Below are 27,856 nucleotides of genomic sequence, written 5' to 3'. Positions count from 1 at the left end.
AAAATGCAAAAAATTAGGACTATTAAAGGGGTAATCCGGCAATTTGACCTTGATATCCTGTCTTTTATGTGGGTCAAGCTCTCAAAAAAAATGTATCCTGCATTTCCCATAATGCAACTGCAAAGCATCTTCCAGTGATGTTGTGAGTCCCCAGGTCCCACAGGTGGTCATTTGCGTGGATCCCCAATAAAATGTGCGTCTTTTGCCAAATTGTAGTGTTAAAAATGTATCTGAAATTAAAGAAAATAAAATCCCCAAAAATTATTTACAAAATATTAGGCTATACAAATCAAATAAGAAAAATAATTGAGTCAGAAATTAGGTGCCATTTTTTATCACAAACACGAAACCTGACTTAGACACTAGTAAAAAGCCGTATTGTGGTATCTGGTGATAAATTAAATGACACAAATATGTTGTAGCAACTTTATGCTTCTGTCCCGCATTGCGATCGAGAGTAGATGAAAAAAACAACTTGTAAAATGCCACGCGCAAGCTTTGAGGCTCACAGTAGGCCTGTTACCGTGTTAAAAATGGCCATGGCTGTGGGTTTAATTGCAATCCACATGTTTACATATTACATAGTTGTTAAAAGAGTAGCGTAATGTGTGCGTAATGAGTGTGTGGGTGAGCGACAGAGAGAGGTGGCTGCGCTCAGAGCAGATCTGCTGTTCGACTCAAGTCTCGGAGCAGAGAAGAAAGTAGCGGTAAAGTTGTCTTGTGTAATTAAATGTACAGTGACGCACACACACACACCATATCTCCCCGCCCCCAACTTCTGAAATTAATCCGGTGCCTCTGAATCAGGGAAAAAATAGGGTGCGTCCCCTGGACCGTCGATAATGAGTTCACTGCATTTTTTCCTCTTTTTAATGCAGCAGCAACATCAATGATCTTTCATTAGCTCCCCCTGCCTCCTACAGTATATGCCCACTTATTTCAAACCCCAAATCACCAGTTTGTAATGCAGGCTTTATGTAATAAAAGAAAAATCAAAGCTGAGATAAAAAAAAATAACCATGATGATCATCAGGGATATATATATATTTTTTTTTTTAAATGTGGACAGCTAAATCCAGAGCTATAAAACTAGTTATTATTATTATTATTATTATTACAACTACTAGAGTTGTACTCCTTGTGACAAGCAAACTGGACTTATTGCGTAAAAATTAATACTGTGCGAAAAATGTTTTTCTATCATTAATAGCAGTCATTGTTTTATTTGAGTACATGCAAACAGACAGATTTGTTTTTTACGGTGACATACCATGAAGTAATTATTCCATATTTGGTAAAACACTGATATCCTGTCTGTACTCTACGAGCAAATGCTAAAAACCAAACCAGGACAAGAGATATGTGGGAGAATATGAAGCAGATGGTCACACTCTCATATGTGCCTAGCCACCCTCAGAGCAGAGGGCAAGTGAGGACAGGTGGGCATGTGCTTCTCTTTTAAGCTCTTTGGAATTACAATATGTTTGTGTTTTGTATGTTTCTATACATACCTCTTATTTTTGCATTGTTGCTTCAAGAATAATGTTTCAAATTCTTAGTTAGCAGGAATTGTATCTTGGATATTTTTAAAAAGCTTCAGTATATCTTAACTTTCCCTTAATTTCCATGCCTTAGTATTTTAACTACACCCATAACATCCTGCTTGAAATGAGAGGATTTAAATGAAGATTGGCAAAAACAAAGAAGAGGATTCTTCAGTTAATCCTACTCTCCTGCTCAAACAAATATCTCATCAAATCCTTCAACTCTGAAATAAGGTCAGAAGCCAAGGATAATGAGAACTGGAACGTATGGGAAGGATCACCGGCAAAGGAGAAAAGATCTTCCCATCTGCTTTCCCCTTCTTATCCCTCAATCATTCTTGTCCCTCTGTCAGCACGTGTTTTCATCCGACGGGGAGAGGAGCCATTTGTCTCGGGCGTTCCAGCCTGAGAGTGTGGTGAAGTAAATAATGGCCTGGAAGCGTTTACTTTCCACATAAACATCATTAACAGGAAGGTTGTCAAATGTCAACTGTCACAAGGCCAGCAGGTTCAAATCACAGGTTGCGCTCATTTAGTTTTATCGTCCTCAAGGGCCTCATCAAGCTGTGATATCTATTAACCTTCATCATTAGTGTCATAAACACAGAATGCTAGTAGACAAAAATATGTATTGTTCTTCTTTTGTTCCTTGAAATGACAGGCGTGATGACACAGCAGCAGAAAGAATCCCGGAGAGACTGAGAGGAAAAAAAAAAAAGCGAAAGTGATACAAAAGGCAAAAAGGAGAGTCTGGACAGATAGGGACATGTGTATGTGTGTGTTTGTGTGTATGTGTAGGTGTGGTTTTGTACCTTCCTGACCTGCTTTTCTCCTTCAGGGGTCGTGCACAAGCCTGCCACAATGCTATCAGCTGTCCCTTAAGGTGCCTGCTGAGGTCTACTGAGATATAAGGTGATATATAGCTTTGATATAGCCTGTAATTACTGGCCGTGAAGGCCGCGCCGCCTTGGGGAAAGGAAAAGGGGAACACAAAAAGCGTGAGGAGAGAGACACCGGGGCTCTGATGAGAAAGGGGTTGCTGTTGTTTGATAGCGCAAGTGCTCGGGCCTCTCCAGTGATTTCACTCAGTGGGAAATGGCACTAGATCTATACGTGCTTTTGGAGAGAGAGAGACGCCTCAGCTACCAAACAATAAGCTCCAAAAATAGCCCACAAGGGGATAGCAATGATTGCAAAAACCTCACAGGCTGCATTATGTGTGTACACACTATGCAAATAATGGCGTCAAATTGTGCTGAATGAATCCACGGTAGTAGTGTTTCAATTAGAACATGATTAGCCTCCATCTAGCTTTGCAACACGGCACCACCTATAGGTGACATGTTTATCCAGAGGGCTGTGGATTCTGCGCTGCCACGAGCACACAAAGGGAGGGACGGCTAATGAAAGAGAGCCATTCATTTCATCCTGTCACAGCATGGTGCGAGACAACCTTCATTTTGGGATGCATTACAGCACTCACACGCTCAGTGGTGTGCTATCACTCAGATGCAGGCTTGCTATTAGCTCTCGCTTAAAAAGACTGTAATGGAACCAAACACCTTGCCAGAGTGGCCCAGTATACACCTTTATGAGTGGGCTAAAAAAGGTAGCACTCGGGTTTGATAGCTGAATATCAATGGAGCGCTGTTAGAGAGGCTGGGGGATGCAGGAGGGACCAAGGCACCTAAATGTATATTGACAGCTCGCGAGAGCCGGCGACACGGCTGGGCATTTGCCGGTGATGGATGCGGGGCCTGGCAACACAGACTAAGACGGCAGCAGCGTGGCTCATCTTCAGACGGGATGTGAATGCTAACTAACGCGCTTGCCAGTCACCACGACTTAACTGGTGCCAGCAGGAGAGGCAGGTGGTACACGGGCTAGGGGGGTGGGGGGGAAGGGGGCAGAGTCCCACAAGAGGAAAATACTATCAGCACATTCACAAGCATGCTAATTAGATTTTAAAGGTAACGCTCAGATTATTACACTTTAACCTGTTTATTTGTTAAATTAAATATAATCAGATTAGATTAGTCGCCAATCTTTTTTACTGACTGCTGTGTCCTCCAGTTCCATATTACATACTAAATGTATACTGTTTTAGCAGGTACAATACAATAACTCAACATGCTTTAACATTTCATACCAACAGCAAATTAATAAATTATCCGTCAGACATCAATCAAACTGCAACTTTATAATTCCGATGCCAATTAAAATTAACAAAGAACAAGCAAAAGGGATTTCAAAGATCTTTCAGAAGCTGGTTTCACCATTATTAGCAATTTATTTATGGGTTTGCAGCTGTGAGTAGCACCTCCATTTCCTTTGTGTATTGTGTTGAGGGACAATATACATCAAGTGATATTTAGTATGCATACTGACTTTTTTATGTATACTTAATTTTATTGTATTGTATTACTTAAGTTTCCAAATAATGCAAAACCTGCTTTGAGTATTAAAAAGGGACACATCCTGTAATTCCCTTAGAGATGGAGATCATTTAAAGATTGGGTGGACTCAGCTTCAACAAAAGAAATTAAGTCAAATTATCAGAATATATTTCACATTGTCGCCACCTTGCTGTGAGAAGGTCGACCCCCACTGTTCCTGAGCACCGCAGTCCCATTCATATTAAACATGTTTTGTATTTGGAAGATGCCTTGCAGATTGCATCACTGTGGCAAACTGAACTTTCAACAGTGCATGTCTATTGAAAACTATTACAGAGGGCGTTAGCTGTTTTGGATTTTATCTGACTGATGAATCCTCTGGGCTGATTGCCCAATATATTATTATTTGTGTGTATTATATGTCAGCCGATAAGTTAAAAAGAAATAACAGTCCAGAAATGACAAGGATATGTTTGGCGTAATTTAGAACCAGTGTCGCCATTGCACCGGAGAGTATCGGCAAGTTTCTTTTTTGACTTTAAAGTGCCTCTCTATGTTCTATTAAGTTTCTTCTTTCTTTCTTTAGTGTGTTATATAGCTGTTTTTTCAAAGCCCAAAGTAAGTAACTTTGGCGTGGGCCAAAGGGAGTTACTCTCCCCCACAGAAACACAGCTCCTGAAATGCCTTGCTTGAAGTGCCGCCTTTGCTTCCGTAACGTGGTGATGTCACCCAGTAACTCATTTGCATAATACCTGCCTAGTGGCTAGTTTGGCACGCCCTCAAACAAAGCTAGTTAGAGTCGAGCTGGAGCGGAGTCCGAAGAATTTGGTTTGATTAACCACTCACAGCGGAGTGAGCCAGCTGACCAATCGCAGCAAACTGTTTTTTTTCCAGGGGGGCGGGGCAGGAGCTCAAACGGAGCGTTTCAGACAGAGGGTGAAAAGAGGTGCTGCAGCACAGCCGGTATGAGAAAAGTAAAGCTTTTTTTGAACATTAAAGAATGTAAACATGTTCTAGTAGAAACCCAAAATACAAGTATGCCCCTGAAAATGAGCATAATAGGTCCTCTTTAAGGGATCCTTATCAAAATTGCATGTTTATGTTGTGTTTACATGAAAACAAATGGATATTGGGCGATGTATCCTTTATTTATATCCCTATTTTTTAAAAACGTTCAAATATTGATTCTATTGATTTGAGCTATATTGTCTATAAATGCAAGCTCACCACCGTAAAGAACAACTAACATGAAAGAATCCATCCAATTCATGTCTCCCCTTTTGTTTTTCTGTAGTCTACAACACATCCTTCCAGACATTAGCCCAGTAATCACACAACTCGCAAAAAGCTCAATTATTGTGGAAATCAGGTTACTGCTTTAATCCCACTATTACATTGTTTGGGTTATAGCGTGCATGTAAACAGTCTGCATGATCAATAGAGGGGGAGGAAGGAGACAGGAAAGAACGAGACGGGGGAGGAAAATCCAACTAAAATATTAATGGAAGAGTGTGCTTGCATCATCGCTGCTATCGACTCATTGGAGATTATAAAGAAGACAAGCTGCTGAAGAAATAATACATGTGGATAATACATTTAAGAGTTACAAAATATTGTGCTTACAGACTACAAATCTGATCAAAGCAGGTTAATTGTAATTTAAAAAAGAGAAAGCAACGCTGTAAATTAACTGAAACATGTAAATCAACATGTGACATTCTTTCACGCATCACATTAGACATCCAGCGTGCATCGAGAGTCAAATCTTTGAAGACTTTCTCCGTTCAAATTGCTTGTTTCTGTTTCGCTCTCGTTTTCTTTTTAACCCTAATGAGCTTAGCCGCAGGTGCCTAGCAACGGCTCCGACAGCTCCACAATGAAATAGTCGGGGGTGGCGTTCGTTTGTTGTGCTAACCTCCGCATGCTAATGTGTAGCTGTGTGTCGCCGCAGCCACAAATATCATTGAATCCTCTTTCACCCAATACCACCCACACCTTTCATCCACTTAGCAACTTCCTCTCGCAAGACAAAACGCTCTGGCTCTGAATCGCGTTGTAGTTACCTTTTAGCATCGTTGAAAAACGCCCCCGGTAGCAACGAGACGCTAAAAAAGACTTGCTTTTTTCCCTTGTACTTTATGTTAGTTTTGTGTTCTTGACAGTAGCAGGACCCGTTGATTCATTCCTGCGGGGATTTTTAGTCGGAGTGGGCGGCTGGAGAACAAGGGAGCCACAGGGTGCATCAATTATCTGACAACATGTTTCAAACTCCCTCTTTTCACCATCAGCTGCTTTTCACACAGCTGATTATCTGAACTCTATGCTACCCAACTAAAAAAAAGCCAAGAGCAATTGTTTGATAAAGCCCAAAGGTCCATTAGTATTCTCAAAGGGGGCCCGTCCAATGTGAAACTAAAGCTTTGGAAATAAAAAAGAAGTAGACAAAAGTTAACATAGAGTAGCCATTTAGATAAAGTCCATCCCTTCTAAGTGCTGCAATAAGTCAACAAAAGAGCTTAGATAGACTATACATATGTTCACTCCACACCCGCCTTGAGCTCTACTTTTTCTTGAATCCAGACTACTTGGTTAAAACCCCGAAACTTGTGTATATATTACCTTAATGTTAGCAATCCATTATACTGCAAAAACCAAAGCGCGGTAAGACTACACTGTGTCTGCCCTGACAAATAGCTCTCCGGGTCCCGGTTCGTGCACAACGGGGTCATAACTCTGGAAACAAGACTCACATGTGGCAGCGGAGCTCATCCTGCACCTTTTTATTTTGACAAATAACTGATAATGTATTCATATAATTTCAAACAAACATTGATTTGTGTCAGAGCAAATGTATGACTTATATGGATTAGCATCCAGGTACTGGGATTCTTGAGCCAATTAATCCATAACAGGGACATGCTACTAAACCACACAACCTACCCAAAGGAGGGTTTTTGTATTAATGTCCCAAAGCCGCTAATGTGTAAACATGGCCCTGTGGCCGGTCCTCATATTTATCGCGCAAAACTATTCATTGAGATGTTATGTGTTGTACATTTTAAAATCTAAGCACCATTTCCCACAAAGCCATTACATTTCCATAGACCCTAAAGTGAGTAAGATCAATAAATACAGTTGCTTCATGAAGAAAAACAGCATTTAATTCTATTCCAGCAGACCTCAGGTGTGAATTATAGCTTGTCTCATTAACGGAAGATTTGCTGATTATATTTTCAAGATTTGTTTTTTAACAAACACAGCCACTCAAGTTAATTACTTCACAGCATAAAGCAAATTTGGCTTGTGAGTGTGGCTGTATGTCTACATATTCATACATGCAAATAGTCATATTCCATTACTCTGAATGGGGCTATCAACAACCTCTTTTTATTATTATTGTTGTCATCATCTATAGAGCTTTGAAATAACTTAATATGAAAGAGCTTTAATTGTAACCCTAACTGTGAAACACTAAATGTATAAAATACATTATATGTCATGTTTAAACCCTAGCTATATATCAAAGTCAAACTGAAATTCATATTATCCTCACTTGTGAGGAAATATAAACTATGATGTACCATCTAGATTCCAGCTAATAAGAAGCGGAGATAAAAAATAGACTTCTTCCCTAAAGACGTTCTGTAGTTTAGCATCATCTGTAAATCGTTTGTTTACTTCCTAAATCCTGGGACCTTCAGGGAAAAACACTAGAGAAGGTGGTAGTCTGGTAAACAAGGCCAAAGTACATTAAAAACAGAAAAAAACTGCACTCGGTTGAGACAGAAGAACAACTGGTTTTTATATTTATATACAAAACGTTAAATCCATGTGGGACGATCGTCTCAAAATTAAAAGACCTTTCATAATTAGGATTACGATTTTTTTAAGACATTTGATGGCCTCAAATTTTAAAAACTAAGATTTTAAAGGTACAGTATGTGGCATCTAGTGGTGAGGTTGCAGACAGCAACCAACTGAATACCTCACCCCTCCCTTTCAACGTGTGTCGGAGAACTATACGGTGGCCTTCAGGTAACGTAACAACGTGAAAGGCTCTCTCTAGAGCCAGTGTTCGGTTTGTCCATTCTGGGCTACTGTAGAAACATGCCGGTGTAACATGGCGGACTCCCTGAAGAGGACCCACTCCCTATGTAGATATGAAGGGCTCATTCTAAGCTAACGAAAACACAACGATTCTTAGTTTCAGGTGATTATGCACTTAAGAAAATATAGTATATTCCATTTCTGCCAATAAATCCCCCTAAATCCTACACACTGGTCCTATAAGGATTAGTGGATATCCTGATAAATCCATTTTTGGATGCATTTGTGGAAAAAAGATGATTTGACATCAACTTCCGTGGTGGGTTACTATCTGGAGCATACCTCCCTCTGTAGCCTATGAGCGTTCATACTAAATGTTTTTTTTACCTTTACTTCAACAAGCACACAGTGTTGGTTATGTAGGATTTAAGCCCTCTGTCCCTGAACAGCATCCAGCATGAAAACATGACATTTCCAGGTTAAGCCCATTTACCAAAATTCATGCAAATCTGTCAAAAATAATGAATGCAAATGTGTCCTTACCTTTGTGACATGATCTTGTACGCGTCTGGCAGGTAACACCGCGTGTTCTCCATCTGCGCCGGGTCCGCGTCGCAGATCTTGTCGTCGGTGCGGCCGTAGTTGGCGCTCTCGATCATGATGACGTCCGTGCCCGGGCAGCGCAGCTCGATGGGGTAGCTCTCGCATGACAGCTCCCTCCTCACCACCGCCATGGGGATGGGTGCTCGACTGAAGGCTGCAGAGGGGGAAGAAAGAAACAGAAAGATGTAAGTATGAGTTATTCGGATTCCTTTACTTCTCCACTTAAAGGATCTCTGCACTTAAGTGTGAAAACAACTTCATCCTGGAGTTAGGGTTGGCTGAGACCCTGAATAAAAGAAAATTTATATATTCCTACAGGAAAATACAAGAACAGATGGGAGGACCTCCAATCAAAAGGTCCGACACGGAGAAGAGGTTGTCCACCCTGGTCTAGAGAGTGTGGGCGGACAGGACGCTGGCTGTTTGGAGTGGGAGGATGAGCCATGCCACAGGGGCCCTCGAGAGGCCAGGAGTTGTGGAAAGAGAGAGTGCAAGATTGACACAGATCAAACATAAGGAAATAGACACGGTGTTTGCGTTTGGCTGTGAGGAAATAAACATTCATTACATGGGCATTCAACTGAGAAATTAGACACAGACAGAAACACAGAGACAAAGAAACCGGGAGCAGAGCGCGTCTCATGTAAATTGTTACAATTTCCCTCCAGACTAGAATCTAGAAATCAGAGGGGCTGCTTCATTCTTTGTCTTTTAAGGTGACACAATGCACTTCATTTAAGCACGCACGGGCAGGAGGCAGAGGGTCAAAAGGTGCTCGCAGCCTCAAGCCAAAAGCCGAGAGTGTGTTTGGCAAAAAAAAATCTGCTGTTTACCGCAGAGCCGAAAATGGCCAGGAGGGCCGGTGGGAGCGAGCGGCGGCGGCGGTTCGGAGGTTGTTGTTTTTCCCTCTCCTTGACACAGGCGCACGCACGCACGCCCACGCACGTCTGCGGAGGCTCACACTCGCGCATGAGCCGAGCATGTGCACAACAGACTGGAGGAGTTTCTGTGTTTATAGCAAGAATAAGAAATGAGCGAGAAACGTAAACATTGGCCTGAGTGACTGTAGGAGGACTGTGGCGGTTATAGATTGTTTTTTATAAACATCCTTTCAGACAAGCGTCTGAGCCGCGACAGCCAACGGTTAGGCGACGTGCAGCGCGGGCATTCATCAGGGAGGACGGACGGACAAAAGAGAAAGAGAAAGGCACAGTGTTTCTACATGTGAAAATAGGGCGATATCACCTGAAATCAATACGTGATGAATTGTCACATTTACCTCGGTAACAATAAATGAAACAGCCTCGAGTCGAAATCATTTTGTCGCACATATTACAAATAGATTTGAAGAGCATATTTATGGCAAATGCTAGTAATAAACCGCTCCGCCTGTGTCTTAGTTAAGTGAGAAATACTTCCTTTTTTTTCTCAGCTATGCAATCATTATATTGTGTGACATGGTTGTCATTCAGGTGAAGGTAAAAATTGCTCATGTTTCCTCTGGAAGCTGTGATAATGACTATTTTCCGACAGAAGTTCCATTTAACCTTGTTCGGCACGGTGTTGACTCATATGGCATTTAAATACTCGCAAAACAGCTAAGTATAAGTGCAGTGTTGACACGACTTACTCTATGTGGAATAAAAGCACACAAATAATGTATGAAAAATTCTCCTCCCCCTTTACAAAGCATTTTAGCATCTTTCAGCTCATTGTTTTGGTTTTACAGTTCTCAGCTTTACTGTTTTACCGGGGTTGTGTCCAGAAAGTAACCCACAACTTTTCTCGCAAGATGGTTGAGGTTAAGCATTGACCTTGAATAGTTAAGGTTAGGATAGGTCATCAGGCAGCAAGTCTCGCAAGAGTTTTTGTATTTTTGCTATACAGGTTTTTTTTGCTATTTGCAGGTTTCCTTCTAGACATGAATGTTCTACCTTATACAATCTGCCATTTTCACTTCTTCAAATGTCATCCAGGTACCACTTCTAATCCTATCACTAAAAATAAACCAGAAACGTAAGAGAAAAACACAAAGACTATGCGGTGAGGTGAAACAACAAAAGAAGCCCCTCATTATCGTGTCACTTCATTTTGTCTCCGAGATCATTCACACCCCAACACAGTAAAAGCGCACTTGCCATGGAAACATCACAAATTGGAATAATTGTATTCATTCTGGTGATGAAAGCCATCAATTATCCTCCTCTTAATGGGGAGATGTATTCCGCCCCCCTGAAAAGTACTGATCTGGATCACGCCAAACTTCTTTGAAAGTGACAACCGCAGAGAGAAAGGATAACATAGGTTCACTTAGGCAGGTGAATTTAGATGAGTGACAAAAGAGTCATTGACTCTGAATGAAAAAAAAGACCAATCTTGCTTTGTTTATTGATCTTCATTCTTTTTGTGTGTGTGGTTGCTTTGTTTTTGGAGAGCTGCCATCAAAAGTGTAGAAAAAAAAGACAAAAAGTCCTGTTAAATGGGTTTTATTATGCAATATCATATTATGAATCTTGACTAATTTGATCTCTATGATTTCTCTCTGTGAATAATTCTTCTAAGCCTTGTAACCCTGAAAAGGCGAGGAGCTCATTTCATGCCAGCTTCCCCAAAAGAAGCATTAAAAAAATATCAGAGAGTAGCGAGCATGACGCCGACAACATGGGCACCAGCAATCCCCTAATGTAAGCAAGTAAATGCATGCCAGTGGTGTCTCGGATTACCCGCCTAGTCAACAACTGTAGTGTAATTACATTTGTGCCCGGAGGCGGTGATTGATAGGGCTCATATTCCTCGGGTGCCAGAGCCAGCGTCCTGCCCCGCTCGCACGTATCGCTGTCTACCTGTACACACCGCTGACGGAGCTATCGAAAATCGAAATAGTCTTATTGAAAGTGCATTCTCTTATCTTAGGTCTATGTTCTATTCACTTTATCTCTCTCCCCCCCCGCCCTCTCTCCAACTTTAGAGGAGTATTCATATGCAGAGCGTATCTCTTTTTTCTCCACTGCAGATCCTCCCTGGATAATTCCTCTGACAAGAGCACTGCAGAAAATGTGGGGAAAAAAAGAAGTAGTAGTCTGGGGGAAAGCAAACTGTCAGGGTCACGCTGGATACTTCCATTACTTTCAGTGTTTCTTAATCATGACGCTCGCAAATGACATAACACACAAATGAATATTTCAAAAAACGCAATTACTCACCAAAAAGGGCAAGAGAAAGGTCGGAGAGAAAAATGGTCATTTGGAAAATGTCGCTCCCCCGCAGAGCTTTTAAAAATCACTCCGAAGGGGGAAACGCTTTGGAGTTTTGATTGTGGGTTCTGCTAATAGTGATGGTAAGTAAGAAGGGAGACATTTTTTTGCTGTTAAAAAGCAGAGCTTATTCTTGGGTCAGTGACACATTACCTTCTGTGAACCACCGGGCATTGAAGTGCAGACGGCGCCGAGTAAGAATGACATTTAAAAGTCATCATTAGTAACAAAACAGGGGCCTAAGGGGGCTTGTATTTTCATTTCATCTCCCAAGAAAACGTGTCGCGGAGAAGGAGTTAAGGTCAACCACCGCACATTATTACAATGAGCCAGTCTAAATGAGCCTCCATCACTCGGATAAACAGATGTCGGGGATGTGTGACAGCTCTCAACGACATGGTTTTAGATCGCTTTCAGGCTTCAGCTCAAGTGCGTGAGCTCAGACACAACGGATAATTTCCCAATAAATAATAATGCTCCCTGCAATTATGCAGCTGGAAAGTCTGGCAAAGTGCCGAATATGTTCCTAGTAAAGGAGAAAAACATTTTTTAGGCTTTTAATATGCGAGGGTGTAATATTTTATTCTTTAAAAAGAGGCTCTGTAGCAGATGATACAAACTGAAAACGTTATGTGTGTGTGTGTGAGAGAGGGGGAGTTGCATTCAAATGAACTCTGACTTCATTGCATTAATGTAAGATAGATGGGAGAGAGAGGAGGAGATGGCAAGGGAGCTGATTCAACAGATCAAATGTCTCTTTTTCTACAGAGAATGGCTGGATGGGTCCGGCCCCCAGAGCGGGTGATTAATTAGTGCATGAATCTGGATACCGTTATTTGATTAGACCAATAGCAGCCTGTCACACCCACTTCCTACTTTGCAACAAATGACATTTTCTAGGGGGGAAAAAAAGTCATTTGCAAGACTACTTTGAATTGCAACTCAGAAAAAAAAAAGTATAGCATTTTCAATAATGCATGAGGGATTATTTATCTTGAAGTGAGAAACAGTTCAGGCAAATTGTTCTCCCAAGTAAATTACGTTTACATATGGCCTAAGGCAAGCGAAATCTCAGAGGCTTTTGCGCGGAATGCAAAATTATCCAGGAACTGAACTGTCAAAGAACTCTGCAGATAGAGCATTTAAGAGAAAAAGCATCAATAACACAACGTTTGTGCTTCACAGGAAGAATTTGAGGCCTCGAAATTGGTGCAATCACTCTTCACTTGCATTGCCAAGGTAGTCAGACAACTTCTAAAATACTTTCACAGCTTAAAAAAATGAGACTAAATAAGCCATTTTATTGAAACGTGCAGCCGGATGACAGATAGATAGCACCTCTGTAATGATGAATTCATGAGCTGACCGCGGGAACGATCGTGACAAACTTCTCAAATCGACTTGATGGCTTTTGACACTTTGACCAATGATGCTGCAAAGCACAATTAGCATTACTCATTATGACAGGACCCAGATATCCATCCAACACGGCGAATGAACGAGCCATTTGTTTTGCTTCCACTCGCGTTCGCTGACACACATTTGAACACATTAATTGGCAACACACCACGCATTTGCAAATTCCAGCTGAGGGGAAAGACCGATGGTGGGTTTTTTTTTTTTTTTTTTGCCGGGCGGCAACGTGCAAATGCCAGTTTGAAACCGTCAGTCAAACTGCCCATGATGCCTGGAGGGAAATTAACTCCTCAGTGTTAACAAATTAGCTCGGAGGCAGGACCAGATACAGCGCAGTCATAATAAACTACTGCACCACACTGGATTAGCCGCCGCATGTTGATTTTTTAGGAGAAGCTGCATGGAACAATCTACCTGATGGAATCGAAAAGGCAGCAGTCATTACAGAGCAGCAGCGTATTGTTTTTTTCTTTCCTACCGTAACAACGTATTGACAGCATGAAAGTTAATAACTGCGAAAGTTAATAAATTGGTTGGTAGATTGAGGGGAATCTGCAGAGCACAGCAACTTTCCTTCCCCCCTTGTGATATACTCCCACTAGACAGTAACCTCATGTTTGCGTACACACAAGTAACAAATACAAGTACCTTGCCATCACTCCATAAAGGCTTGATTCACATACTCAGAACACAGGGGTGAAGTGTCTTTCCATCCAGCAAGCACTTTCATTTAATTAATCACTACTTCAATTCATTAAGTGCATAGCCGTGGCAAGTAAAAAAAAAAAAGTCTTCCATCAAGGTCTTATGTTCAAAACCACTTTGGTGTGCAAATTACAACATTAGTTTCTTAGGTCAAATCCACTCCAGCTTAGGAGAAACCAGTGATCGTCTCAGTGTTGTTCAAGTAGTTTGAATTTTATTTATTTATTTATTTTGGATTAGATGAATTGTTTTGAAATGTATCAGATGTAAATGGAACTTTTGTTTAAAAAATATTTGAAAATATATTTCACAGTATAAAAATATAATAACTTATATAACAAATCAAATGTCGGGAAAGGAAAATAAGAATAAAAATAAGAATAAATTAAATATAATAATAATAAAATAAGCAATCGGGGTCTGATAAACAATAAGTGTAAATTTAAAATGTATAAATAATATTTAAAACTTCCTGTTATTAGCTAATTCTGAACAAATGTTGGTAATTTCCCTATTTTCCTTCCCTTAATGTAAACAGATCAGAGATGTGTGTCCTGCTTCCTATATCAGCGAAGTGCCGTTTTATCAGGTGGTCCAAGCCGGAGGTGGGTCTGCGGAGCTGGCAGCTGCCGCAGCGGCGGCTCCTGACAGCGAGCTGGGCTTTGTTCAGCTCCCGTCATGTCTGACATCGTTCTGCTATTTCCTTTCCTTTCATTGCTTTCTCCCTCCTCCCGCTTCGTCTCCCTCCTTCCTGTAACCCACCCACATGTGCAGGCATCACTCAAGGGAACATCTCAGCCAAGACTAATGCACCTTGGCCCCCACCTACTGTACGGTGCCTCCTAGGCTAAAATGAACACAATCCCTGTCACACATACACATAGGAGACACACACACACACACACACACACACACACACACAGAACTTCCAGAGCAGGCATGACTCAACCTGCCCCTATAGTAACACGTGCCCTGATTGTAATTGGGGTCAAAGAAAAGAAACAACAGGCTGATTTTCGTCTTGTGCGAGGGGAAAGAGGTCTTTCCCCTCACTCTTCTTTTGCCACACATCATCAGATGGAATTGCCTAACAGCACACTGGAGGCGAGAGCTTTGGCTAAGTTTAGCATTGTGAACTGAGAGCTGCGGTGCAACCTCCCTAATCTGAACCTCCCAGGAAACGGAGGTTGCTCGGCGTTCAGACAAGGAAAACTCTGGAGTGCAGAGGCCAGGCAATCAATATGAAAAAAACATGCACAATTTCTAAAACATCCTGAGGGAGCTATTTGGATGTTAAATTGCAGGTACTTCTACAGCTACATATTTCCATGTAAGACTAGGTGAATTTTTTCCAAAGGTACTATTCTTAAACACCTCCTTATACCAGTCTCCAACTGAAGGATCACCTTGATCCAAAATGTAACATGGCTGATATTATTTTTTTTCTTATATTTAAGGGATAATACTTGACAAGGTGTTCTTTATCAGGAATTAATGGACGACGGGGAGGCAGGGACCGTCCGTGAAGTCCATTAATTCCTGATAATGGACACCTCGAAAGGTATTATTCCGTCCATACCATGGTCATTTGCCAAAGGAAAAACAAAATGAAAACCATTCATCTATATTTTCATGCGTTTTGCAACCAAATCTAAAGTTTTTCACGAGCCATACGTTTCCCTGGCAACGACCCAAGGGTTTGCTAATACCTGGAACAATCGTTACCATCCAATAAGGTTTTCTAAGCAAGGAAACGTTGTTCAATACTCCTTTAAACAGGACAAACCTTAGTTACGACTTGTAAACAGGAGATATGTCTAATCTGTTCAGCTCATAGAACCCTTTGGCTCAGCCAGAGAGCTAACGTTAAGATTTAAAGTCAATAACATTGTGTACAGTTGAAAATGCGGTTCCTTCCTCTGTGTCGCCCTTTAATTCCTCATAATGGACACCTCGTCAGGCGTTATCCCTTACTTAATGAACAACCTGGAGCCAATCATAATCATGTATTCACCCAGACCATGGTATAAAAAAAACTATATTCCAGTTAGCTTTGCATTATTGTTGTTTTTTTTGCACTGTCCACGTACAGTATATAACAACTAATATACTTTGAAGGGTGGTAACTCATTCAACTAAGGTGACCACTTTAGTTCAGCATTCACAATTTTGCCTATGTAGAAGTAAAAACATATTACCAGCAAAATGTACAGGTTATGCTATATTATTACTGATACATCAACATGTAAGCAGCATTTTAATTGTTGTAGCTTGTTGAAGTGAAGCAAATTTAACTCATAAATAATGTTGGGTATTTCAATCTATAACAAGGCATCACGTTTCGTTTATAACATTTTAGTTGATGATGTATGATGTATGTAAATTATTGATTTTACTGTAAATATCACTACTAACTACAGCTGTTTAATAAATGTCATGGATATTTTCCATCTAAAATGTAGTGGAGTAGAAGTAGAAAGTAGCAGAAAATGGAAATACCCAAGTGCAAGTATCTCAAAAAAGAACTTGTCTACTTGTCTTTATTCTGCATTTACTTTGGTACTTACTCTGATGAGCAATTTGTGAGTAATCTGTTTTTTTGTAAAACTGCTAAAAGTAATATTTGACTAGTTTGCTTGTAACCATGGCCAACAAAAACGGTATTAAAAGACTCGCTGCTCAAACTGAAGGCAGCGTGTATTTTAAACCACTGAGAATTCTAAGTGAGTTCTGCTTTCAATTCATTTTTTCAATCAATTTTAAAAATATGATCCATTCAGTTAGTTGCTGTCTAGCAGGTCAATCATACACATGCATTGTCTGATGTAAAGTATACCTCTATATCTCTTTCTTCACTTTAGGAAACACCACTTATGTGAACTCTTGACTGCACTTCATTTATTGCCATAGCAACCCACAGTGTTGTACAAGCCTCCTTTCACTCGGGATACAGCACAAACCGAGAACACCTAGAAAATGCTTTCTCTTGTAATGAATAGGAAACCAGGCAATATTGCTGTCTGAATGGATCCCAGGGGCTTTCCTCATTATGGTAGTATTAATAGTGCAATAGTGAGCACAAATAGAGCTGAACTCCAGCGCTAACATACTGGCCACCGGGTTACCGCCATCACAACCAAACTGTTCATAACGTTCTGCTTTGGCACAATGCGATGTGTGTTTCTGCTGATCATGGCGATAAAAAAAATCTGAGATGACCCCAATCAGTCGACAACACACCACTTCAATTGTACATGCACAAACAAATGTATTTTTCAACTTGATAAAAGCAGAGAGTATGGGAAAGATAGTAACATAATTTACATAAAACAGCATATTGGTTGTTGATGAAATCTTGAGATGAAATTTCCTTTTCCGTTTCCCGTGAAGGCTGTATGAAAAAGTTCACCTCGTTTGGAATTCAGCTTTGTGGGAACTAGTAAGGATGAACATTTTTCAAGTTCTCTCCATTTGAAGAGAAAAACAGGAAATTGAAGCTCTGTTTCGCAGCGTCCTTGTTTGCATTCCATTTTATCAAAAGTATCCTCGCACACGCACCGAACTCTATGAATTACATTGTAGTGATTTGTTTTCTGCAGCAGAGCACATGTGGAAATGAACCCAAGCCAATTCTCTTTCACCATACTCCTGCAAGTGGAATTTTTTTACTGCAGTGTAATATCCGAGGGGCAAAAAGCATGAATTAATACCAATTAAAGCTCAGTGCTGTAATGTTTACTTACATAATGAAGAACAAGAAATAATTTAAATTAAAAATGTGATTTCACGCATAAGAATCTGTTATGTTTTTTAGGGTTAACGAAGACATTACTTCGTATTTCTGAAATTATTTCTTTGGAGCATAATATCAAGCACTGGCTAAAAACAATTATCACACATACTGTATACACACAGAATGTACATTGACAACACATGGACTCATGAGTGTTGTTGCATCTGTTTCCACACACACACCCAGTGGATGATAAAACTAGTTTAAGCTGTACACTCACAGAAGAAAACCCTGAAAGGTATAATTCAAAGGTATGTGAATGAGTATAGATAACAGTGAGATGAAGTGGGAAAACGGCTGGGGGTTGGGTGCGGGGGCTTGCCCTATATACTGTAAGAAGCAAAAGGGTGGTGCAATCTGATGTGCCGGGTGGCATCAGCAGATTAAGGGTTGTCTGTTTCTGTACTTAACGGCAAGCTGCTGCTTTTTTCTTTCTGTTACCTCCCTTGTGGTTTGTCATTCTTACACATGTGTTTGTATGTGCATTTGCCCACTTTAATACATTATGCATTGGGTCGGGGGTGTGACTCCCTAGGGTATATTGCTTTCTGGCGTATACACCTACGCATAACACCGTTCAAGGATGACAAATTTTTAAATCAGGCCACCTGCTTGCTGTGCATCACCTCCTCTTCCCTGAGCTACAAAATCACTTGCAAGGTGTACCACTGATTCAATCGTACGTCAATCCTCTCCAAACCTGTCCTATGGGATAGTACAAGCCACTTCATAGGCCATTTCAGTGGCCCCATACTGAACATCTCAAGGAGGTCCCTATCAGTAGGGTCGCAGTGGCTAAGGAGTTAATTGTATGAGCTTGTAGAAAAGCTAAATGGTTAACTTTGGCATGCCGCCACTCAAGAAGTTGAAGCAAACAAAACAGTAAAGAGGGAATGGAGTGTGTTGGTGACATTGTTGTTAAGGTGGATTTGTGGAGAAAGGAAAATTAACAGGCAAAAGTGAGATAAAAAGGTTGCAACGAAAGAAAGCTGTTAAAAAAAGGTTGCTGGAGACAAAAACATAGTGTTGGATATGGAAGTAAATGTGAGAAATAAGAGATTCCTCTACCGCCCACAGAGTGAGAAATAATCGCATTCCACGTGTATGCAATCAAGGCAGTGCTGCTTAAATTAGCCTGGGTGGCTACGCTACATCTGAGACACCCAGCTATGACGATCTCCTTTGATCGTTCTTTTTTTTCTGTCTTTAACATGACAGGTATCCGATATGGGGTTAGCGTGTGGAGATAATGAGCGCCGCATATGTATGAAGCAACATGTACACGCATCGAATTGTATGGCCGCAACTCTCTTATTGGAATCCGACAACGAGCATGAGAAGCATGAAATAGGAAGGAATGCGAGATTTTAGGCAAAAACATGCCACACATGCAGGTGTAGAGAGCTGTAATGCGTGATACAATAACACATGGAGACAGGCTGGCACCTCCAAGAAACAGCTAATTTATTTGGCAAATCTGTTACTGAGAAACTTCAGTGGTTGTTTGCATTAGTTTAAGACTGCTGCAAAGCTTTGCCTGTTCTTCTCAAACATGTGTCTGAAACTTCAGTCAAATGGTCATCTAGTGAGTTGGATCATTTTGCTTTAACCCTTTGGATACTAGGCTTGGTTTGACCTCTCTTTACTCGTAGGGTTTTGACATAGCAAAAACATGCAATAGTTAGGCATGGCTGTCATTTTCAAGATAGGTTAGGCTACTAATAAATATTAGCATTTGGCATGTGAGTGGGACTATACATGTTCTGGGAAATGTTTTATGAATGTGAAATTGCTTCAGAGTGGCATGGACTTAAGAACTGAGACTGGGAAATAGTTCATTATTTGGCTTAGTCTGGTTTCACTTGTTTGCATTTGTGGATAATTTCAGCACTGCGTTTCCCATCATGCCTTATGTCAGTGGTGGCCAACCTAGGGGTAGAGAGCCCTTCAAGGGGTTGCAAGATACATTTGGAGGGTTGTGAGATTATTAACAGGATAAGAAAATAAAACACTTTAAAATACAAAAACAAAAAGTATCTGATTTTTTGTTTTTTGGGGTATTTTTATCTCCTCCGGCCACACAAAATGGAACAATCTGTTTTTCATAACTCACTGACATGTGCAAGGTGTCACAGAAAGTCGCACTGCTTCATTTTAAAGGGTCATGTGGTAAAAAGGTTGGGAACCATTACTTTTGGTTATGTTAACAGGAAATGCAATGCAGTTAGCTGCAGGCAAATATGGAAATAGAAAAAGTTGATAATTATGAGCAGGATCTGAAGCTATCAGGACCACTTTATAACTTTAACATGATTTTAAAGGGACAGTGTGTAGGATTTTGTGACATCTAGTGGTGTGGTTGCAGATTGCAACCAACTGAGTACCCCTCCAATCACTCCTCCCTTTCCAAGACTGCGGTAACGTGAGCCGCTGAGAGCAAAACCGTGGTAAGGCCAACCTGTCGTAACACTAATTTAGGAGCGCCGGAAATCAGACGGCAGTTTCAAAAGCATGTTGGAGAAGTATGGTGGCCTTCAGGCAACAAAAGGCTCTCACTAGAGCCAGTGTTTGTTTTTTCCGTTCGGCGCAACTGTAGAAACATGGCGGATCAACATGGCGGACTCTGTGAAGAGGACCCGCTCTCTGTGTCGATATGAAGGGCTCATTCTAAGCTAACAAAAACATAACAATTCTTAGTTTCAGGTGATTATACACATAGTTATGAATATTATATTCCATTTCTGCTAACAGATCCCCTGAAATGTTACACACTGTTCCTTTAAAAGTTGCACTGTGTGTATAATGTACATGGACTACATTTTAACTCATTTGTGACATGGAAAATTAAATGGGCGCTAGGGGTTAAATCCCGACCTCCCAGTTTAATGGTGGCCCCCATGATCTTCACCGTGACCCCAATACAAAATACCCACCATTGTATTATGCACAGTGCGGACATACAGCCGAGAAACATCTGCAGCGGGCCTATAAAAATGGCATGCCATTTTGTTTGATGCCGTTGCTTGCTGCGGAATGACATCGCTCACTCTGCCTCTCCAGTTTCAGCCCCTTTCCTCAGTCCATCTCGTGGCAGAGAAAGGAGAGCATTATCACAGTGAAAAAGGATCTCCTTCTAACCCCCCTCCTCCTCCTCCTCCACCCGCCACCAAATGAGGGGGCAGTGATCACGGAGGCAGTGTGTGTGTGTGTGTGTGTGTGTGTGTGTGTGTGTGTGTGTGTGTGTGTGCTTGCATGCCTTAATACTGTATGTGTGTGGGAGGCAAGAGGGAGTGCACCACTGGGGAATGTGCACCTGCAATTTTTCTCATTTGACACAGTTGGTCTTTTGTAGGGTCTCAGGCACAGGGGGATGTCTGTGAAAGTTATGGCTTCTGCCCTTCAACCCCCAACCTCCCAAAAAAAGACATCTTCACTATAGCATTCTCCATCTCAGATTGGAATAGCCTATGTCAAGAATGGGGAGGGGTGGGGGAGATATTCAACAGATGACCAAACAGAACAGAAGCAACACACACACATGTATATTATCTCTTATCTTATCTCAATGTGTGGTGACTAAGACAGAGTACCCTATATCTCTCACACAATAACACAAAAATACTGTTATGAAAATAGAATCTTTTGGAATATTTGAAATGTATGGATCTGTAGATTAGATTAGTCTGTGATCTAGTGATGCAGGACACTTAATCAATCATCTAACAGGTCGGTCTCTACACTTCCTTAAGCACTGCAGGAACTTGAAGGATAGTTTTGTTGTTGTTTTTATTTTTTTTTATCAGTAATAGTAACTTTCTAATCACTAAATTCAGTGCTGAAATCCAAGAAATATGGCAACATTGCAAAAAGAAGTCCAACGATGTAACAACCACGTGAGTTCAGAGGATCATACAGGTTTTAAACAAACTTGTCAGGTGAGTCAATCTTATTTGAAAGAGAAAACAAAGGAACAGTTAAAACCATGACCCAAACTGTCTGTTGTAACTATCCACCACTGTTTACAGACTTCTCGGTTCAACTTTGACCTTGCGTGCACGTTTTTTTTCTGAGTGCTTGTGTTTTCTTGGCCCCGTCTGACTTGTTGCCCTGATCTCAGCAATTGATGAGTGCAATGTCATCATAACCGATAGAGATGAAAAACTACACAAATAAACCCAAGTTGTTATAAAACAGAATCATCCTTTAAGCCGGGGGTGAAGGGAGTATACTTTAGGGAGTATGTTTGGTTGGGATATCAGTGATCCATGGCCTAAACTCACGACTCCTCCCAAGTCTGACAGCTGTGGTGCGAGGCTGAGGCCAAGCGGTGACCCCCAGAGTCTTGATACAGTACATCTGCAGGGGGACGTGGCGGGAGCCAGTAAGGAAGATTTGTGCTCTAATGTGTGGGAAGGCTTGAGAGACGGAAGATAAAGGGAGTGTGTGTGTGTGTGTGTGTGTGTGTGTGTGTGTGTGTGTGTGTGTGTGTGTGTGTGTATATCTGTGTGTGCAGTACATAAAATACATAAACTACAGAGTATTTTCCATTCCATGTAAAGCCCTAGAACTGTGAACTACTTGACCCTGGCATCTTTCCAAACAAGAAGGCCATGCTGAGGAGCTACCATTACTCCCGCGCTATCCATTCCCCTCTCTGCTTCCTTTTATTTTAATGAGAGCACAATTAATAAGGAAATGGAACAGCTTCCCAAAGGAGGCTAGTTCATCCACAATGGAAGCCTTCTTTTGTCAATGGCTGTATTGAATTCCCCAACAAGGCCACTGGGCCATCTCCAGTGTCGCCCCACCTCCCCCCACACCACTACCGGCTCTCTATTGCCTGCTCCCTCTCTCTCTCTCTTATCCTCAAGGTCTCATGGGCTAATCTGTGCCACGGTATCATTTGATCCCCCCAGCCCCCATCCCTTTGCTCGAAATGCAGACTTTACAATACTTTATATTGATTCGCTGAGACAAAATCGCCAGCTCCCGTGCATGCTTGGTTTATTCAATGAGGGAGCTGAGGGAAGAAAGAGCGGGGGTCACACACCATCTTGGCCATAATTGGTTTTTGCTGCATCGGTGTGGTGAACTTTAGTTTGAGGCGAATGCTATCAGGTCTTTAGTATTCTTTGTTTGTGTATGAATACATTAAAATTCACCCTGATTGCTTGAGTGCTGCATAAGAAAAAGTAAGAGAGATCAAAAGGAACAATAAGTAATTAATCCTTTACCCCTTTTACTTTTCAATTATTCCCTTTGTTGGTCAAATAAAGGAGGTATCACCTGTCCTCTGAGTCCCACTAAGGCACTTGATGTTCCTCTGCAGCTCTCCAATGCCCCCAATTGCCCCCGAAACATCCAAACAACAGCGACAACGCCTCGTGCATCGAACAGTACAAGACTACAATCAAGATTTACCAACAATGAGTAAATGAAACCAGTTGTTTAGGTCTCATTGTACCGTTTAAAAGAATATGGTCTTCCATTTATGAGCCTGCTTTATTGTTCTGGGGACAGGGTGCCATTATGTTGACTTTTTCCATCAACAGAAAGTGCCAGTGTATTTCATCTGGGGCAACTGGAAAAAGGGCTTCACTGTTTGCTGTTGTGTTAAGCAACATGTTACATAAGCTGAAGTAGGCAGCTTCCCTTGAAATGAGATCCGCATGTCTCAATGTCACCGAACAATGCCAAAAACCGCACGACTTGATCAATAGTCTCGCTTATATGAAAGACGAACAGACACAGATAGAGCTAGCTCACTAGCTAGATGGATAGCTAGATGGATAGCTAGATGGATAGATAGATGGATAGATAGTAGGGGGGTCTAAGATAAACCGATTCTGGAAACCGATGCAAGAGTCAGAGATTCAGCTACATCAATACACAACCACAGATCTGACCCAAAGTCTGTGTGACATTCAGCAAAGAAATCTTTCCAAGTAACTGTCTTCTCTCTTTCTGCACTCCTATATGCCTCTAGCATGTGTCATACATATCCACACTAGGAGAAATATCAGACCACCACGTACATGTTGACATTTTATTCACTTTTTGGAGGAGAGCTAGATCAGAAGATGAATACCACTCATATCTGTCTGTTAAATATGAAGCTACTGCCAGTAGGCTTGCCACGGTAGTCGGTGTTACCCGGTGTTAAGGCACACACTGATTGTGCAGTGTATCAGCGCCATGTCGTCAATACATAGTCGGACGACGGACGCTACAAACAGAGTGAAAGAGTCTGCTCCATACGGAGTCCCAAGACAGAGTAGCAATAGTCAGATTTCACACATGGAACGAGAGAGAGTTGACGGACAAGAAGATGGCGGAGGATTTTGTGTCAAAGCGAAAAGCAAAAGTGCCTATTTGGCAATATTTTGGATTTAAACACAATGCAACAAGGGAACCATAACGTTAATAAAGCAATCGCCTTACAGAGAACGGAGCTGTCACCGCCTGTGTGCACGGCGTGGAAACCTGTGGCCTCCGCAGCAAAAGCTCGACTGGAGAGGCCAGACACACAGCCACCCGACAATAAAGATCAAAGTAAGTGCGCTACATATATTGAGTATCATCTGTTCTTGTAAAATGTCCAGTGTGATAAGTAATACCGGTGTTGTCACAAGTTTATGAACTGGTGTGAAAATGTCCTCACCGTGACATCCCTAACTGCCAGTAGCCCGTTAGTTTAGCTTTGCACAAAGACTGGAAACAGGGGGAAACACCTACTTATAATTTTCTGGGGCATTTCTGATTCATTATTTGAGATAAAAAAAATTATTGATTTATTTTAGTCACATTTTTATAACAAAAAAAGTTAGAACAATAAATCCTAATAGCAGCAGAGTCAAATTGTATCAGTGGGCTTTGGATCGCGGTACAGTATATCACATTGTTACAAATTTATCTGTGACCTTATCTTCAGTAGATACATATTGAATCTTCTGAGAGGGTGAGATACACAGCCCTCACCCCCAAGCCAACACCCACCCACCCACACATAAGAAAAACATCTAGTTCTCAATGCATGTTATTAGCAACATGTGGTTTAAAAAAGGAAGAATCTAATCTGAATAATTAACAAATATGCATATAATATGGCCTTGAGGCATGTATTGTAATCATATGCTGCCGCTGCAGCAACAATTCATCATGCCAGACAACCTCACTGTGCTTCACTCACCCACTGTCATCCCCACACCCATGATTGTGAAAGCCTTATGGTGGAAACGGAGCTTAAGGGGCCAATCCTACAAAAGCTGATACATTTGCATATACAGCACCGTAGTGTCTAACACTGCAACATGTAATCATCTGCCCGGTCGATCGCAGCGCCGACTGCGTCATCGGAATGCAAACATGTACTGTATGTGGATGCAGATGAAAAGCATATGTTGCTCGTAAAAGATTTCGCAGTAGGAAGGAGAAAGTAATTAATTTCGTAAATTGAGTAAAGCATAGGTCGCTGCATTGTCTCTCTGCGTGGTCTCTGTTTGCCCTTCCTGCTCCTCACATTCCGCCCACACCCTAAATTACTGCCTGACCCCTGCTGCTATGCAGTGTGGGAAACCCTGTGGTATTGCACGCCCACCATTTTTGCACTGTGTGCTGGTCTGCGGGGTTACTTCGCAATTCTCTCTCCGCTCCGCCCGACACCACAAACACATACGTGCACTATACGCACACGCGCACATTATGTGGCCTAATGTAAACTAACATCCACTGCCACTTGACCTTGCTGTCAATATCTGTCCTCATTAAACACCATTCGGCCAGCTGCAAGTCCACTTTAAATGGCATCACTCAGCGCTTACCAAATTATGCCTGTGCAACCGAGCTGAATGAATGGGGAGTCTAATTCATTTATTTGGAAGATATACACAGGTCCCGGTACTGACATCTATAAAACATGCAGAGGTATTTAACCCCACCCTGCCATTCTTAATGTTGCTGTCATCCATTCCTCTTGGGTTGCAAGTTCTGACAGCAATTTGGCAATGTCTACTGGTGCCATGGGCAGGAAAGGCCATTCTTTTATTCCCCAGATCAAGCAGGTATTGATTTTTCACTCATTATAGAAGAGCATAAAAAGAGAAGGGGATTTCTGCGCGCCATGCCAAATGACACACACATTGTTACTAGGGATAACACGGAAGTGGAAACTGAAAGTGAAAACAAAAGAAAAGTGGATTTTAAATCCAGTATATTTACTTTAAATTCAAATCTAACAACTCTATTCAAATAAGGCCACGTCCTGACAAAACAAAACTCACTAAAACTGCTATACAAAAAGCATTCAGAAAGAAATAAACTGGCATCCAAATGACAGCTGTGGAGGCCACCCTTAGGGTAGGTATAAACCAAGTCATTTTTCACCATAACTGCAACACTATTATCTATTTTCAGGAAGCCTTGTGTGGCTTATGGGAGAAGCATAATCCATTTCCAGGAAAAGAGTTGTGAATAAAAAAAAACAAACATTAAACATTAAACCCAGGGCATTTTTAAGAATCTCATCAAAACCGTTTTCAAAGTGATCAAACTTTTATGTGAAAGTCAAGGAACAAGATTATTTAAACTATACATTTTGCCAACAATAAATTGCTCTATCATTAGATTAAAATGTCTGGATCTCAAATCAGAACTCTCCTGGTGCTCAAAACCAACTCATTTTTTAAAACATATCTGTCTAATCATGCCTATACTTTAGACTGCACTGAATTATTTCCATCATCATCCCGTATGGTGCTATATTTTCATGCCAGCACAGATCAAGTGCAGTGACCATGCACCAGGGACATACCTATGTCAACGGGAAGGAGCCAATGTTTTTCTGCCTGCGCCTGTTTAGTGCTTTCGTGGCCTTGCCTTGACATTTATTGCCCCAATATGTGCAGTGCATACCACATTCCAAGCTCCAGTTTGAGGGACGTTGTACACATTTTCAAACCCGCATTGAGGCATGCTATCTTGCACAACTAGCACAATGTCCTAACAAGATAAACACACAAACGAGGCTGGAAATAAGAGTTTTTAACCATGCTGGCAGTGTGGCTCTAGGGATGGTGATGTCAGTCCGTCCACCAGTTTGGTCCAGACTGAAATATCTCAACAACTATTGGATAGATTGCCATTCTATTTTATAGACATTCATGGGCTCCAGACTCCTGACTTTTCCTCTTGCTTCACCATGAGGTTGACATTTGTGTCTTTGAGAGAAATATCTTGACAACTATTGGATGGATTACCATCAATTTTGATCAATCAACTCAGGATGAATTGTGATCACGTTGATGATCCCTTGACTTTACCTCTAGTGGTATCATTAGGTCGAATTTTCAGCCAATTTAACCCATTCCAAGTACAACAAGATAGTGATCATGCTAAACATTACCTGCTAAGCATCAACATGTTGGCATTGTCATTAAGAACATGTTGCCATGCTGATGTTAGCATTTAGCTTAAAGTGCCCACGTCCAATTACAGCCTCACAGAGGCCGCGAGCATGGCTGTAGACTCTTAGCTTGAAGGCTTGTTAGACTAAAAATTAAAAAAATCTACTATTATATGTTTGGTATATGACCATTCTATGTTTTCTGGTTGTTGTTTTTGCATTTTTTTCTGACATGATTTATGGCCACTGTCACACAATATACTACAATATATGTTTTGTATACAATAATTCAGCAATTCATTACATGACATTTGCTATATGTATATGCAAAATGTACTGTACATATTGTATGAGGACAGTATGCATAACGGGACCTAAAGAACAGAAGTGACTTGACTTGACACTTGACTTGGGCCTGACCTGCAACACTTTATAATCTGCTGTGGTAATAACAAATTAGGTTTATTATGTGATTGTGCTTAAAATCTGAGCTCAGTCAAACACTAGAAACACTAATTTGGAATCGGATAGTGTATGTAGTTATTGGTTGGGAATCAGTTGGTAGTTGAGGTCGGTACACAATGCACAGCACTGCACAAAGTTTTCCCAATTTTCTTGGCTGACCTCTGTAACTTCTGTAGCCTACCACCACCCACTCATATGACACCTCAAAATACATAAGGCCTGTTTTCTTTGGC

The 27,856-nt window shown here is 41.2% G+C and overlaps 1 protein-coding gene across 14 annotated transcripts in view; it reads right to left on the bottom strand.

The window, feature by feature from the left end:
• Window positions 1-27,856, bottom strand: part of LOC141761153 (adhesion G protein-coupled receptor L3) — a 234,608-nt gene that overhangs the window by 138,609 nt on the left and 68,143 nt on the right. For all 14 annotated transcript variants that reach the window (XM_074624445.1, XM_074624447.1, XM_074624434.1 and 11 more), the window contains exon 4: window positions 8,531-8,744. In XM_074624445.1, coding sequence (XP_074480546.1) covers window positions 8,531-8,744 — 214 coding nt within the window. The remainder of the gene's footprint in view (window positions 1-8,530; window positions 8,745-27,856) is intronic.

Source organism: Sebastes fasciatus, chromosome 22 (genome assembly GCF_043250625.1).
Source record: "Sebastes fasciatus isolate fSebFas1 chromosome 22, fSebFas1.pri, whole genome shotgun sequence".
In the NCBI taxonomy this organism is placed as follows: domain Eukaryota; kingdom Metazoa; phylum Chordata; class Actinopteri; order Perciformes; family Sebastidae; genus Sebastes; species Sebastes fasciatus.
The sequence above is the reverse complement of the archived record's forward strand: the minus strand, read 5'-3'. Positions and strand labels throughout refer to the sequence as shown.